Raw genomic sequence first — 15,520 nt, 5'->3', positions numbered from 1 at the left:
CCTCACACCCAGCCTGCACACACTTGGAATATCTAGCAGGTTGCTGGATAGCTCTCGGGTGCAGGCACCTTGGCTGATTTTTATGCTCGTCAGCACCAAGATCACAGAAACACAAAAACATAGAAAACAGGAGCAGGAGTAGGCCATTCAGCCCTTTTAGCCTGCTCCGCCATTCATTATGATCATGGCCGATCATCCAACTCAGTAACCTGTTCCCGCTTTTGCCCCATACCCTTTGATCCCTTTAGACCAAAGAGCTATATCTAACTCCTTCTTGAAAACATACAATGTTTTGGCCTCAACTGCTTTCTGTGGTAGTGAATTCCACAGTTTCACCACTCTCTGGGTGAAGAAATTTCTCCTCATCTCAGTCCTGAAAGGTTTATCCCGTATTCTTCGACTATGACCCGTGGTTCTGGACTCCCCCACCATCGGGAACATCTTTCCTGCATCTACCCTGTCAAGTCCTGTTATAATTTCTATGAGATCCCCCCTCACTCTTCTGCACTCCGGCGAATATAATCCTAACTGACTAATGTCTCCTCATACATCAGTCCCGCCATCCCAGGAATCAGTCTGGTAAACCTTTGTTGCACTTCCTTTATAGCAAGAACATCCTTCCTCAGATAAGGAGACCAAAACTGCACACAAAATTCCAGGTGTGGCCTCACCAAGGCCCTGTATAATTGCAGCAAGACATCCCTGCACCTGTACTCGAATCCTCTCGCTATGAAGGCCAACATACCATTTTGCCTTTTTTACTGCCTGTTGGACCTGCATGCTTACCTTCAGCGACTGGTGTACGAGAACACCCAGGTCTCATTGCATATTCCCCTCTCTCAGTTTATAGCCGTTCAGATAATAATCTGCCTTCCCGTTTTTGCTACCAAAGTGGATAACTTCACATTTATCCACATTATATTGCATCTGCCATGCATTTACCCACTCACTCAACTTGTCCAAATCACCCTGAAGCCTTTCTGCATCCTCCTCACAACTCACCCTCCCACCCAGTTTTGTGTCATCTGCAAATCTGGAGATATCACATTTAGTTCCCTCATCTAAATCAATATATATTGTGAACAGCTGGGGTCCTAGCACCGATTCCTGCGGCACCCCACTCGTCACTGCCTGCCATTCTGAAAAAGACCCATTTATCCCTACTCTTTGTTTTCTGTCCGCCAACCAATTTTCTATCCATCGCAATACACTACCCCCAATCCCATGCACTTTAATTTTACATGCTAATCTCTTATGTGGGACTTTGTCAAAAGCCTTCTGAAAGTCCAAATAAACCACATCCACTGGCTCCCCCTCATCAACTCTACTAGTTACATCCTCGAAGAATCCTAGTAGATTTGTCAAGCATGATTTCCCTTTTGTAAGACCATGCTGACTCTGCCCGATGCTACCACTGTTCTTCAAGTGCTCAGCTATAAAATCTTTGATAATGGACTCTAGAATTTTCCCCACTACTGACGCCAGGCTGACTGGTCCATAATTCCCTGCTTTCTCTCTACCTCCCTTTTTAAATAGTGGGGATATATTAGCTACCCTCCCATCTGTAGGAACAATTTCTAGGGCCACTTTCTTAAGTCCTCCGGGATGCATACCAAAAGGCCCTGGGGATTTATCGGCCTGCAATCCCATCAATTTCCCCAACACCATTTCTCTACTAATACAGATTTCCTTCAGTTCCTCTCTCTCACTAAACCCTGTGTTCCCCAGCATTTCTGGTATGATATTTGTGTCCTCCTTTTTGAAGACAGAACCAAAGTATGCATTTAGTTGGTCAGCCATTTCTTTGTTTCCCCCATAATAAATTGCCCTGTTTCTGACTGTAAGGGACTGACATTTGTCTTCAATCTTTTTCTCTTCACATACCTATGGAAACTTTTACAGTCAGTTTTTATGTTCCCCGCAAGCTTGCTCTCATACTCCATTTTCCCCTTCTTAATCAATCCCTAAACAAAGAACAAAGAACAGTACAGCACAGGAACAGGCCATTCAGCCCTCCAAGCCTGTGTCGATCTTGATGTCTGTCTAAACTAAAACCTTCTGCACTTCCGGGGACCGTATCCCTCGATTCCCATCCTATTCATGCATTTGTCAAGATGCCTCTTAAACATCGCTATCGTATCTGCTTCCACCACCTCCCCTGGCAGCAAGTTCCAGGCACTCACCACCCTCTGTGTAAAAGACTTGCCTCGCACATCCCCTCTAAACTTTGCCCCTCTCACCTTAAACTTATGTCCCCTAGTAACTGACTTTTCCACCCTGGGAAAAAGCTTCTGACTATCCACTCTGTCCATGCCACTCATAACTTTGTAAACCTCGATCATGTCGCCCCTCCACCTCCGTCATTCCAGTGAAAACAATCCGAGTTTATCCAACCTCTCCTCATAGCTAATACCCTCCAGACCAGGCAACATCCTGGTAAACCTCTTCTGTACCCTCTCCAAAGCCTCCACGTCCTTCTGGTAGTGTCGCGACCAGAATTGCATGCAATGTTCTAAGTGTGGCCTAACGGAAGTTCTGTACAGCTGCAGCATGACTTGCCACTTTTAATACACTATGCCCCGCCCGAAGGCAAGCATGCTGTACGCCTTCTCGACTACCTTATCCACCTGCATTGCCACTTTCAATGACCTGTATGCCCAGATCTCTCTGCCTGTCAATACTCCTAAGGGTTCTGCCATTTACTGTATACTTCCCACCTGTATTAGATCTTCCAAAATGCATTACCTCACATTTGTCCGGATTAAACTCCATCTGCCATTTCTGCGCCCAAGTCTCCAATCGCTCTATATCCTGCTGACAATCCTCATCACTATCCGCAACTCCACCAACCTTTGTGTCGTCCGCAAACTTACTAACCAGACCAGCTACATTTTCCTCCAAATCATTTATATATACTACAAACAGCAAAGGTCCCAGCACTGATCCCTGCGGAACACCACTAGTCACAGCCCTCCATTCAGAAAAGCACCCATCCACTGCTACCCTCTGTCTTCTATGACTGAGCCAGTTCTGTATCCATCTTGCCAGCTCACCTCTGATCCAGTGTGACTTCACCTTTTGTACCAGTCTGCCATGAGGGACCTTGTCAAAGGCTTTACTGAAGTCCATATAGATAACATCCACTGCCCTTCCTTCATCAATCATCTGCGTCACTTCCTCAAAAAACTCAATCAAATTAGTGAGACACGACCTCCCCTTCACAAAACCATGCTGTCTCTCGCTAATAAGTTCATTTGTTTCCAAATGGGAGTAAATCCTGTCCTGAAGAATCCTCTCCAATAATTTCCCTATCACTGACGTAAGGCTCACCGGCCTATAATTTCCTGGATTATCCTTGCTACCCTTCTTAAACGAAGGAACAACATTGGCTATTCTCCAGTCCTCTGGGACCTCACCTGTAGCCAATGAGGATACAAAGATTTCGGTCAAGGCCCCAGCAATTTCTTCCCTTGCCTCCCTCAGTATTCTGAGGTAGATCCCATCAGGCCCTGGGGACTTATCTACCTTAATGCTTTGCAAGATGCCCAACACCTCCTCCTTTTTGATAACGACATGACCAAGACTATCTACACTCCCTTCCCTAGACTCATCATGCACCAAGTCCTTCTCTTCGGTGAATACTGATACAAAGTACTCATTTAGTACCTCGCCCATTTCCTCTGGCTTCACACATAGATTCCCTTCTCTGTCCTTGAGTGGGCCTTTCCCTGTTACCCTCTTGCTCTTTATATACGTATAAAAAGCCTTGGGATTCACCTTAATTCTGTTGGCCAATGACTTTTCATGACCCCTTTTAGCCCTCTTGACTCCTTGCTTAAGTTCCTTCCTACTGTCATTATATTCCTCAAGGGCTTTGTCTGTTCCCAGCATTCCAGCCCTTACAAATGCTTCCTTTTTCTTTTTGACTAGGCTCACAATATCCCTCGTTATCCAAGGTTCCCGAAACTTGCCAAACTTATCCTTCTTCCTCACAGGAACATCCTGGTCCTGGATTCTAATCAACTGACGTTTGAAAGACTCCCACATGCCAGATGTTGATTTACCCTCAAACAGCCGCCCCCAATCTAAATTCTTCAGTTCCTGCCTAATAGTGTTATAATTAGCCTTCCCCCAATTTAGCACCTTCACCCGAGGACTACTCTTATCCTTATCCACAAGTACCTTAAAACTTATGGAATTATGGTCACTGTTCCCGAAATGCTCCCCTACTGAAACTTCGACCACCTGGCCGGGCTCGTTCCCCAATACCAGGTCCACTACGGCCCCATCCCTAGTTGGACTATCTACATATTGTTTCAAGAAGCCCTCCTGGATGCTCCTTACAAATTCTGCTCCATCCAAGCCCCTAGCACTAAGCGAGTCCCAGTCAATATAGGGGAAGTTAAAATCACCCACCACTACAACCCTGTTACCTTTACATCTTTCCAAAATCTGTCTACATATCTGCCCCTCTACCTTGGTCCTCCTTTGCTGAATTCTAAACTGCTCCCAATCCTCAGGTCTGTTGTTATTCCTGGTGAATGAATATGCCTCTTCCTTGGATCTAATGCTATCTCCAATTTCCCTGGTAAGCCATGGTTTGGCTACCTTTCCTGTTTTACTTTTGTGCCAGACAGGGATAAACAATTGTTGTTCATCCATGCGCTCTTTAAATGTTTGCCATTGCCTATCCACCGTCATCCCTTTAAGCAACATTTCGCAATCCGCAATAGCCAACTCGCACCTCATACCTTCGTAGTTTCCTTTACTAAGATTCAGAACTCTAGTCTCAGAATCAACTCCGTCACTCTTTACCTTGATGAAGAATTCTATCATATTATGGTCGCTCATCCCCAAAGGGTTTCACACCACTGGATTGTCAATTATTCCTCTCTCATTACACAATACCCAGTCTAGGATGGCCTATTCTCTAGTTGGCTCCTCAAGATATTGGTCCAGAAAACCATCCTTTATACACTCCAAGAATTCCTCCTCTACGGTATTGGGACTAATTTGATTTGCCCAATCTATATGCAGATAAAAGTCACCCATAATTACTGATGTTCCTTTATCGCATGCGTCTCTCATTTCAAATGTCACTCCGTCCATGCTGCCTGAGCCAAGATTAGTCAGCTCAAGAGAGGCCAGGATCAAGCCATGGACTTTGCTGGTTGAAGCAGTTCAATTATTCACTGGACAAATTTGCTAAGCTGTTGGGAAAGTTCCACTTGGCCAGATATCAAGGTCATTCCTTACAGTAGAGATTACTTTGATAGTCTCTCTCTCTCACCACACCTTCCACTCCCAGTACCACTTACCTAGGAGCTAGGTGACCTGGGCTCAGATTGTATTCTGAAAATTGCTTGAGTACAAGAAATCTGGAGTGCTGTTCCCATCCTTCCAAAGACAAAACTCAGCAAAACAGGAGTCCTTAAATTAAAGCTCAATCCTGTGAGACCCTGCACTGACCCAGTTCACAGAACTACTCCAACTGCCTGCTCCACGCTGAGTACCACGAACAAGGAACTAGTCTTGATTCACCTACTGTTGGCAGACTGAACCCATCAGAGAGCTAGAAACTCAGAAATGCTGCTTGTCCCAATTCTGACCTAACTGCTGAAATCAGCGCGTCTCGGGTGTGATAGCGAGGGACAGAGTCGTGCATGTACCTGGTACCTGCCCAGTTGGGTCAGGGTTAGCCCATTCTCTCCCTGAATACAGTCGGGCAGTTGGTGTCTCCCATTCTCATCGCTGGCTGCTCCTACGTTCATCGCCAGGGACGATAGGTGTGGGGTGCTGAGCTGTGGAGGGACATGCATCAGTTTCAGCATCTGAGGTTTTACCAAGTCGTTCAGTTATTCGGAGTCCAGTGGTGAGGATATTTTGTCTGTTTTTTATTTGGAATTTGAAGATTACCAGCATCGTACCAAATCTGAAGCTTTTTCTGTGACTGTTTGTGGGAGCATCTGTGTGCGTACTGGTGAAGGGACTGGAGTTAACTAGCTTCCCTGATCTGTATCTTGGGGATTCTTTTCTGACAACCAATTCCACTTTAGGGGTTCAGTATGTTGTGGCCTACCTCTGTGAACTAGGAGGCTTCTTGCCCTGTTCACAAGGTGATGGCAGAGACTGATCTACTAATTAATCAGATATGGGAGAGAGAACAGCCAGGTAACCACACTCGTGATGTCCAGGAAACGTCACTGTTTAAAATCTTCATCATGAGTTTATTTCAGACTGTTGAATATACGACCCAGCATGGTGTGTCAAATCTCCCGGCACTGCTTCAAACAACCCAAGGAGAACTGCACTTCTGAAAATATCTTGCTGCAGCCCCCAACCCTGCAAGTCAGTAAAGAGAACTGGCATCTGGATAACTGGAAAAGTGAATTGAGGCATCGTGAACAGATGAAGGAGCAGGAGATTGGATTGGGCTTGTGGGAGATAAGGGAAGTGGCACTCGGGACAGAAGAGGGAATGGTCGGGGTGGTCGGAGATGAGAACTCAGGGAAGGGAGGCAGTGGACATCGATGGCGGTGGTGGAGGAGGTGTGGAGTGGAGTGGGTAGAAACAAAGAGGATTGGAGAATGGAGGTCACGGAGCCCAGAACATCCTGCAGAGCTGGAAGCAGCAGCAACATAGTGAGTGAAAGCAGTGCCCAGAATGGAAGTGTCAGTAACAGGGCAAGTGAAACCTCAGGACCTTCCCATTACCTTACAGTGAAAGATTAATTCCATTGGTAGATGAATGGGGAACAACAGGATGGAGATAAAAGATTTTACTCACATGGGGAGCTGCACGCTCTCATTTTGTAACACAAGCTCCAATATATAGGTGAGTAAGATGCAGGTGGGCCCAGAGAGGGGAGATGTTAAAAAAAAACTTTCCCTACCATTTCTTCAGTGATTCCTTTAAGGACTACTGCTTAGGCTGCTACAGAACTGGAAAGACTATTTGTAGCTTGTGCAGGGAATTCTCCACCTAGATTTCCCCACGCATTTTACAGCAGAGTCCCGAAGCAGGAGCTTGGACAGCCTTTACATATTTATATTGATCCAATGCTAACAGCGAGCACTAATATGACAGCCACCAGTGCAGATTAGGGGCAGAACCTCGTGCACAGAAATTGGTTTACATTGTGTGCATTTTATGTCCAAAGAACAGCTATCTACTGTGTCGTGAGGTGAAAGCGACTGCCCTGGAGATCAAGGCAGTATTTGACCAAATATGGCATCAAGGAGCCCTAGTAAAATTTAAATTAATAGGAAGCAGAGGCAAGCTCTCCACTGGTTGGAGTTATACTCAGCAATAATGGAAGATGGCTGTGGCTGCTGCAGGCCAATCATCTTGGCTCAAGGACATTGCTGAAGGAGTTCCTCAGGGCAGTGCCCTCAGCTGCTTCATCAATGACCTTCCCTCCATCATAAGGCCATAACTGGGGATGTTCCATTCACAACTCCTCAGATACTGAGGCAGTCCATGCCCATACAATAAGACCTGGACAAAATTCAGGCTTGGGCTGATAAGTAGCAAGTAACATTTGTGTCACACAAGCGCCAGGCAATGACCATCTCCAACAAGAGAGAATCCAATCATCTCTCCACGACATTCAACGGCATTACCATCACTGGATCCCCCACCATCAACATCCTGTGGGTTACCATTAATCAGAAACTTAACTGGACAAGTCATATAAATACTGTAGCTACAAGGGCAGGTCAGAGGCTGGGAATTCTATGAATAGCCCACCTCCTGACTCCCCAAAGTCTGGCCAGCATCTACAAGGCACAAGTCAGGAGCTTGTTGGAATACTTTCCACTTGCCTGGACAACTGCAGCTCCAACACTCAAGAAGCTCGACACCATCCATGACAAAGCAGCCCGCTTGATTGGCACCCCATCTACCATCAAGATTCACTTCTTCCACCAACACACAGTGGCAGCAGTGTGTACCATCTACAAGATGCACTGCAGCAACTCGTCAAGGCTCCTTTGAAAGCACCTTCCAAACCCGCGACCTCTCCGCCTAGAACAAGGATCTCCAACCTTTTTGCACGAGGGGCCGCTTTATAATTTTTGTGCTACATAGGGGGCCAGTGAGAAAATTTTGGAAAGATAAAGGTTTTAGAAGTTTATTTTACCATTAATCAAAACCACAAAAATGTGTATTTTTGTGAACTACCTTTAAATGAGAAGTCTAATTTATTAACTTACTTTCTCGTCACTATTTTGAACACCGATTTAGTGAGATACCTGGCATTGTTGTTGCTCGAAGTGGTCAATGCGTGCCTGCACACTTGATGTAACAATGTGCAGAATTCCAGACAGATGTCAGTCTGTCAGGAATGATCTTGCTCGCTCTCTGTTCGTCTGTGTCTCACCTCCTCCTCCACTCCCGGGGCTCAGTTAACCCAGCACCCTGCCTTCAAGGCTCGGGCCCTGCTGCCTCCTCAGGTGGCTTCTCTTCGGTGACAGTGGCAGAGATGAAGAGCCCGGGGCCCAGGCCGGGTCCTTACACAGGCAGAGCCAGTTCTGGACCTGGGCCTGAGCTCAAGGCCCGGAAGGCCGTACTGGCAATGCGGTTCGGGCAGGATGTGCTGGCAGACAGGCAGCTCAGCCCAGGCGATGCCATCTTAGTAAAGGAGCCAGAACATAAGGTACTAAAGAATGTCCGCCATCTTGGTAAAGGAGGGTATGCACAGTGAGCCGCCTCCGCCATGTCAGTAAAGGAGTTGCAGCCGTTGTCAGTCACAGAAGGTTTGGCAGGCTGGATTCTGGCCTGCGGGCTGTATTTTGGACAACCCAAGGGCAGCAGATGCATGGGAACAGCACCACCTGCAAGCACACCTCCAAGTCACACCATCTTGACTTGAAAATATATCACTGTTCCTTCACTACCATTGGATCAAAATCCTGGAACTCCCTCACTGACAGCACTGTGGGTGTACCTACACCACGTGGACTGCATGGTTCAAGAAGGTGGCTCACCACCACCACCTCAAGGGCAATTGGAGATGGGCAATAAATGTTGGTCTTGACAGCGAGGCTCAGATCCAGTGATTGAATAAAAGCTTCTGAACAGGACAACACCAAGTGTCAGTGTGTTGGATCAGGTCCACCATGTAAATTGAGTTCGACACCCCTTAAACTATTTCTTACAGGGTTTGGGGATTTTGAAAGCTACTTTTATTAACAGTTTTGTTCAGCTGTCAAAGTCCCTTTTGTAATTTCTCTTTTGTACCAGCCTGATTTCAAAAAGGAGTCGAGGGTTATGGGGGGCAGGCAGGAAAGTGAAGTTAAGGCTACAACCAGATGGGCCATGATCTTATTGAATGGTGGAGCAGGCTCAAAGGGCCGAATGGCCTCCTCCTGTTCTTACTTCTTATGATCTTATAAGGAAGAGGAGAAATCGGGCTGGCTATCTGAGTTCTCTGTACTTCTCTATTCCATTATGTGCATTAAGAGCTAGGAGGCGGATTCATAAGATCAAACCCACAACAGATTTTCATCACCCGTCTGTGGTCCAAACCTACTGAAGACGAAGATGTCATTGCTTTAAGACAAGGGAAGTTTTACGTTAAGGGAAGTATTGTAATCTACCTAAATCTCTTGACTCTTTATAATGTAATAAATTCAATTTAAGATGACACCTGATTCATGTGGTTTGTCAGCAGTGTTGAAATAGAGATTAGGAGGGTGCAGCAAGATCCCATACATTTCGAACACCTAAACAAGTAAAAAGGACTCTATTCATCTCCAGTCCACTATCCCAGTGCATGAAGTAATGTTGCAGTTCACAGGGCAGGAGAAGCCTTGCTGACCAACAGAAGCTGGATCAGAAGGTATAGGGAAGTAGCCTGAATTGTAACAGCTCACTCAGATCAATGTGTCTGAGAGTAGTACACTGCTGCAGAATCTCCAATCAGGTTACCCGGGGTTGGGTGGGGGGGTGGGTTGGATCTCCTCTGACACTGTTTTCACTCGCCCTCCAACTCTCCCTCCCTCTGACAGTGGTGCAGGCCTTTTTTTTTGTTAAAAAGTGATCCTGATATATTAAAACATTATCTTATATTAGTCTGAACACCCTCTATTTTCTCCCCAGTTTCTCCATTGCCAGCAACCTCAACGCAGACAATTAGCAATGTTGCCGAGTCAGAACAGCCCAACAAGAATTCTCTTTCCACCCAGGGAACATAACACTCAGAGGTGACCCTTAGCAATGGAAGGACATAAGCAAAGTATGGGTCCAGCAGAGGAACTGAACCAAACCCACCATGGGTGAGCTAGTCAGTGTTCTAAGCAAAGCCTAGCCAGAATCAATTCATAAACTCAAAATGCTTAAACTAACCTTGAACACCTGGCACAAGTACTCCAGTGATCTTTCCAAATATTCATCCGTTTTCCGTATCTCATCAGGTCCCAAGTCATCCAGGTCATTGCCTCCGTAAGCTGAGGTGTTGAAATCATAGGTAGACAGGCCCAATAAGGACATTAGTGAGTGGCCTGTGGACTGCTCAGCTGTGTGATCAGAAATGGATTTAGCAGTCTGCTTGGCCTGTGCTATTAACTGGGCCAGTTTCAGTACCTGCAGAAGAAGGAGCCAACATCTTAGACACATTACTTCTCCACTCACTTTCACACCATTTATCGTGGCCATAAACATCAACTCAACCAAAACTCTGCTGCCCATATCCTAACTTGCACCAAGTCCTGTGTTTGCTAACCATCGTTGGCTCCTGATCTGACAACACCTTGATTTTAAAATGCTCATCCTCGTTTTCAAATCCCTTCATGGCCTCGCCCCTCCCCATTCTCTATAACCTCCTCCAAACCGACAACCCTCTGAGATATCTGCACTCCTTCAATTCTGGTCTCTTGCACGTTCCTGATATTAATTACTCCACCATTGGTGGTCATGCCTTCAGCTGCCTAGGCCCTAAGCTCTGAAATTCCCTCCCAAAACCACTATGCCTCTCTACTTCTCATTTCTCCTTTAAGACCCTCCTTAAAACCTACCTCTTTGACCAAGCTTTTCATTATCTATCCTAATATCTTAAGTGGTTCAGTGTCATATTTTGTTTGATCACGCTTCTGTGAAGCACTCTGGGACATTTTATTTCATTAAAGGAGCTAAATACAGGTCATTGTTCAGCTAAGCAGAAAACTGTGGTTCTGAACAGCAGGCCAGTGCAGTACTGCAGTGAGTAAGGATCAACTCACTGAGCCAGCCCAGCACTGCAGTGAGTAAGGATCAACTCACTGAGCCAGCCCAGCACTGCAGTGAGTAAGGATCAACTCACTGAGCCAACCCAGCACTGCAGGGTGAGTGAATTAACTCACTGAGCCAGTCTAGACCTACAGGGTGAGTGTGGATTAACTCTGAGCTTGCTGGGAACTGCAGTGTGTGAATTAACTAATGTGCTGGGCCAAATTGTGCAGGGCGGCTCAGTGGCGCAGTGATTAGCACCGCAGCCTCACAGCTCCAGGGACCTGGGTTCGATTCTGGGTACTGCCTGTGCGGAGTTTGCAAGTTCTCCCTGTGACCGCGTGGGTTTTCGCCGGGTGCTCCGGTTTCCTCCCACAGCCAAAGACTTGCAGGTGATAGGTAAATTGGCCATTGTAAATTGCCCCTAGTGTAGGTAGGTGGTAGGGAATATGGGATTACTGCAGGGTTAGTATAAATGGGTGGTTGTTGGTTGGCACAGACTCGATGGGCTGAAGGGCTTGTTTCAGTGCTGTATCTCGAAAATAAAAAAAAAATTGTGTTTGAACTCAGCTCCTGATTTCCCCACTGACCCTGCAGAAAGGCACACTATGGAGTTTAAGACAGCCCATCAGAGAAGGAACCCTGGTACCACACTCACTTTAATGCTCTTCTACCTCTTGGTGGCAGTTTCAACTACGAGAAGCTGAAGAACAGATGTAACATAACTAAGCTCCAGCTCTCAGGGAGTGGAAATGGTTAAATAGTGTTTAAAAATAGCTTACTAAAGGAAGATAAATTGGGGGCCTCTGAATGCAATTCCCAAATCATCCTCAATACAGACATTGCTGTACAAAGCCACAGCTGGCATAGCAGAAACTAACAGTTTCCACAGCACGAAATCCTAGCAGACAGTTAGAGTCCTTCAACTGGTGATGTAGCCCAGCACAGCTTGTTCATTAGACATGGAGCAATACAGTACTCTGCCTGCATGGGTCAGCACAAAGCTGCAGAGATAATCAGCACATCAAAGCAAACATTTGAAGAGAAGAAAAACTTGCAGGAAATAAAAACAACCTTACAGAAATACTCCCAGAATTTTCCCCACAAAGTCCACTGATTTATAAACAGATGCGAAACAGGAGATGCTTTTTGCTCAAGGTAGAATGCAGTCATTGCTTCAAACAAGAGAAAGTAAACAAACGCTGTGGATCAGAATGGGGGTGGGAGTCATAAAACAGTGCCCATTTGTTGAAGTCCCAGCTCCTCAGTGAGACCAGTGACTGACTGCGAGTGGGACCTGTAACCCAGCAGGAGCCGGAGACTGCAGCGCCCATATCCCTGCCAGAATTAGTGCCCAGGGGACCCACTCCCCGGCGAGAACCAGGGCCAGGGGACCCACTCCCCGGCGAGAACCAGGGCCAGGGGACCCACTCCCCGGCGAGAACCAGGGCCAGGGGAGCCACCCCCCGGCGAGAACCAGGGCCAGGGGAGCCACCCCCCGGCGAGAACCAGGGCCAGGGGACCCACGCCCCGGCGAGAACCAGGGCCAGGGGAGCCACCCCCCGGCGAGAACCAGGGCCAGGGGAGCCACCCCCCGGCGAGAACCAGGGCTCTTGGGACCCACTCCCCAGTGAGAGCAAGCATCTGTGGACTTGTACCTGAGTGAGAATCAGTGCCCCTGGGATCCATTCCCCAGTATAAAATCAGTGCCCACAGAACCTGTACCAGAGCGAAAGTTGGCACCTGTGGAATCCGTATCCCAGTATCTTCAAGAAGCATGTGGGGAAGAGAACAGAAAATTACATGGCTCTTCTCATCCCTCCCACCACCCCCAGCTCTACCATACCCACAGTCCCTCTCTCAAGCTGTACTCTTGTAACATTTAACCCTGTACATAAGTGCGTGCTGTAGAAGGGTGAACTCTCTGCACCTTGTACTCACCAAATTCCTGACTTCAGACCCAAACATCTGCTTGTATGCACAATCCTGCCCCTCCAGGTTGTACACATGACTCTTGACTCTGAAGGTTGTATCCGCCATTGGGGAATGCCACGATGACATGAAACTGCTGCCAAAGCCTGGAGACGCGTACACACGATGCTGTCTCGGATGATGCACGGGATCGGGTTCCATAAACAGGCGCTCAGCTATTTAAAAATAAGGCACAATTTGGGGTTAAGACAGGAGCTGATAGTAAAAACCTGTTAACTGGAAATCGCTGGTGGAAATAATTTAGCCTTGGCTCACTGGTAGCACTCTCCAGTATCCTAAGGTCATGAGCTCATGTCCCACTTCAGGGAATTGAATACAATCCACTGACAATCCAATACAGTAAAGAGTGTTTTTCTGAATGGAGGGATGTGACTAGTGGTGTTCCACAGGGATCAGTGCTGGGACCTTTGCTGTTTGTAGCATATATAAATGATTTGGAGGAAAATGTAGCTGGTCTGATTAGTAAGTTTGTGGACGACACAAAGGTTGGTGGAGTTGCGGACAGTGATGAGGATTGTCAGAGGATACAGCAGGATATAAATCGGTTGGAGACTTGGGCGGAGAAATGGCAGATGGAGTTTAATCCGGACAAATGTGAGGTAATGCATTTTGGAAGATCTAATACGGGTGGGAAGTATACAGTAAATGGCAGAACCCTTAGGAGTATCGACAGGCAGAGAGATCTGGGCATACAGGTCCAAAGATCACTGAAAGTGGCAACGCAGGTGGATAAGGTAGTCAAGAAGGCATACGGCATGCTTGCCTTCATCGGTCGGGGCATACAGTATAAAAATTGGCAAGTCATGCTGCAGCTGTACAGAATTTTAGTTAGGCCACACTTGGAATATTGCATGCAATTCTGGTCGCCACACTACCAGAAGGATGTGGAGGTTTTGGAGAGGGTACAGAAGAGGTTTACCAGGATGTTGCCTGGTCTGGAGGGTATTAGCTATGAGGAGAGGTTTGTTTTCACTGGAACGACGGTGGTGGAGGGGCGAGGTTTACAAAGTTACGAGTGGCATGGACAGAGTGGATAGTCAGAAGCTTTTTCCCAGGGTGGAAGAGTCAGTTACTCGGGGACATAGGTTTAAGGTGCGAGGGGCACAGTTTAGAGGGGATGTGCAAGGCAAGTTTTTTTTTTACACAGAGGGTGGCGAGTGCCTGGAACATGCTGCCGGGGGAGGTGGTGGAAGCAGGTATGACGTTTAAGAGGCATTTTGACAAATACATGAATAGGATGGGAATAGAGGGATACGGTCCCCAGAAGTGTAGAAGGTTTTTAGTGTAGACAGGCATCAAGATCGTCGCAGGCTTGGAGGGCCGAATGGCCTGTTCCTGTGCTGTACTGTTCTTGTTCTTTAGTACTGAGGAGATGCTATGCTGTGAGAGGGTCAACACCGAGGAGCTGCTGCACTGTCGAAGGTGCCATTTCTCGGATGAGATGCTAAACCGAGGCCCTATCTGCCCTTTCAGGTGGAGGTAAAAGACCTCATGGCATGACTTGATGAACAGCAGAGATGTTCTCCCTGGCATCCTGTCCAATATTTGTTCCATCAAGCAACATTACTAAAAAGAGATAATCTGGTTATTTATTTAATTGCCATTTATGGGACCTTGTTAAGTGTAAATTGGTTGTCACATTTCCAATATTGCAACTAAAGACCTGCTCGGGTCTGGACAAAAAAAAACCCACCCGAATCCGAACCCGACCCGAGTCCTTCCATTTTTTCCCACGCCTGACCCGACCATAGTGCACTCACTGTACTTACCCACTTTTGGATGGATGGAATGGAAGGAAGCTGCAGCATGAGCGAGATGACATCATAGAGACACTCACTTGCTCACTGCGCAGACTCAGAGTCTGGAGTACTGGGCGTATCCGACCTGGACCCAGCCCAAACCAACCCGAGCCCGAAAGCTGGACCCGGAAGAGCGACCTGACCCAAACCAGACACGTCGTCGGGTCCTGTTGGGTTCAGGTTGGGTAGCAGGCCTTTAATTGCAACACTTCAAAAGTACTTCACTCGCTGTGAAACACTGGAGTGTACTGAGGTGAAAGGCACTATATAAATGCAAGTTCTTTGGGTTTTTTTCTTTGCATGGGTAGGTTCAACATCACAGTGCCACAAATGGATGAAGCTGCAATCTCCCATACTTGCTGGCCTTTCCCCACACAGCAGGGCTTTCAAAAAAAAGATAGTCAATAAACTAGAGACTGATTTCTAACTGACCAATCCCACATTTCCTCCTCTCAAAGAGGCTGGTCAGTCCCTGGGTACAGGCTCCACAAGCACTGGCTGGCCCTCACTACTTCACCCTAGAT

The 15,520-nt window shown here is 47.0% G+C and overlaps 1 protein-coding gene across 2 annotated transcripts in view; it reads right to left on the bottom strand.

The window, feature by feature from the left end:
• smpd4 (sphingomyelin phosphodiesterase 4) overlaps window positions 1-15,520 on the bottom strand; it is a 70,854-nt gene that overhangs the window by 9,231 nt on the left and 46,103 nt on the right. For both annotated transcript variants that reach the window (XM_068055436.1, XM_068055435.1), the window contains 3 exons: window positions 13,147-13,352; window positions 10,348-10,584; window positions 5,670-5,801 (listed from right to left, as the gene is read on the bottom strand). In XM_068055436.1, the coding sequence (XP_067911537.1) occupies window positions 5,670-5,801; window positions 10,348-10,584; window positions 13,147-13,352 (575 nt within the window). The remainder of the gene's footprint in view (window positions 1-5,669; window positions 5,802-10,347; window positions 10,585-13,146; window positions 13,353-15,520) is intronic.

The sequence above is a fragment of the Heterodontus francisci genome, chromosome 23, assembly GCF_036365525.1.
Source record: "Heterodontus francisci isolate sHetFra1 chromosome 23, sHetFra1.hap1, whole genome shotgun sequence".
Classification (NCBI taxonomy): domain Eukaryota; kingdom Metazoa; phylum Chordata; class Chondrichthyes; order Heterodontiformes; family Heterodontidae; genus Heterodontus; species Heterodontus francisci.
The sequence above is the reverse complement of the archived record's forward strand: the minus strand, read 5'-3'. Positions and strand labels throughout refer to the sequence as shown.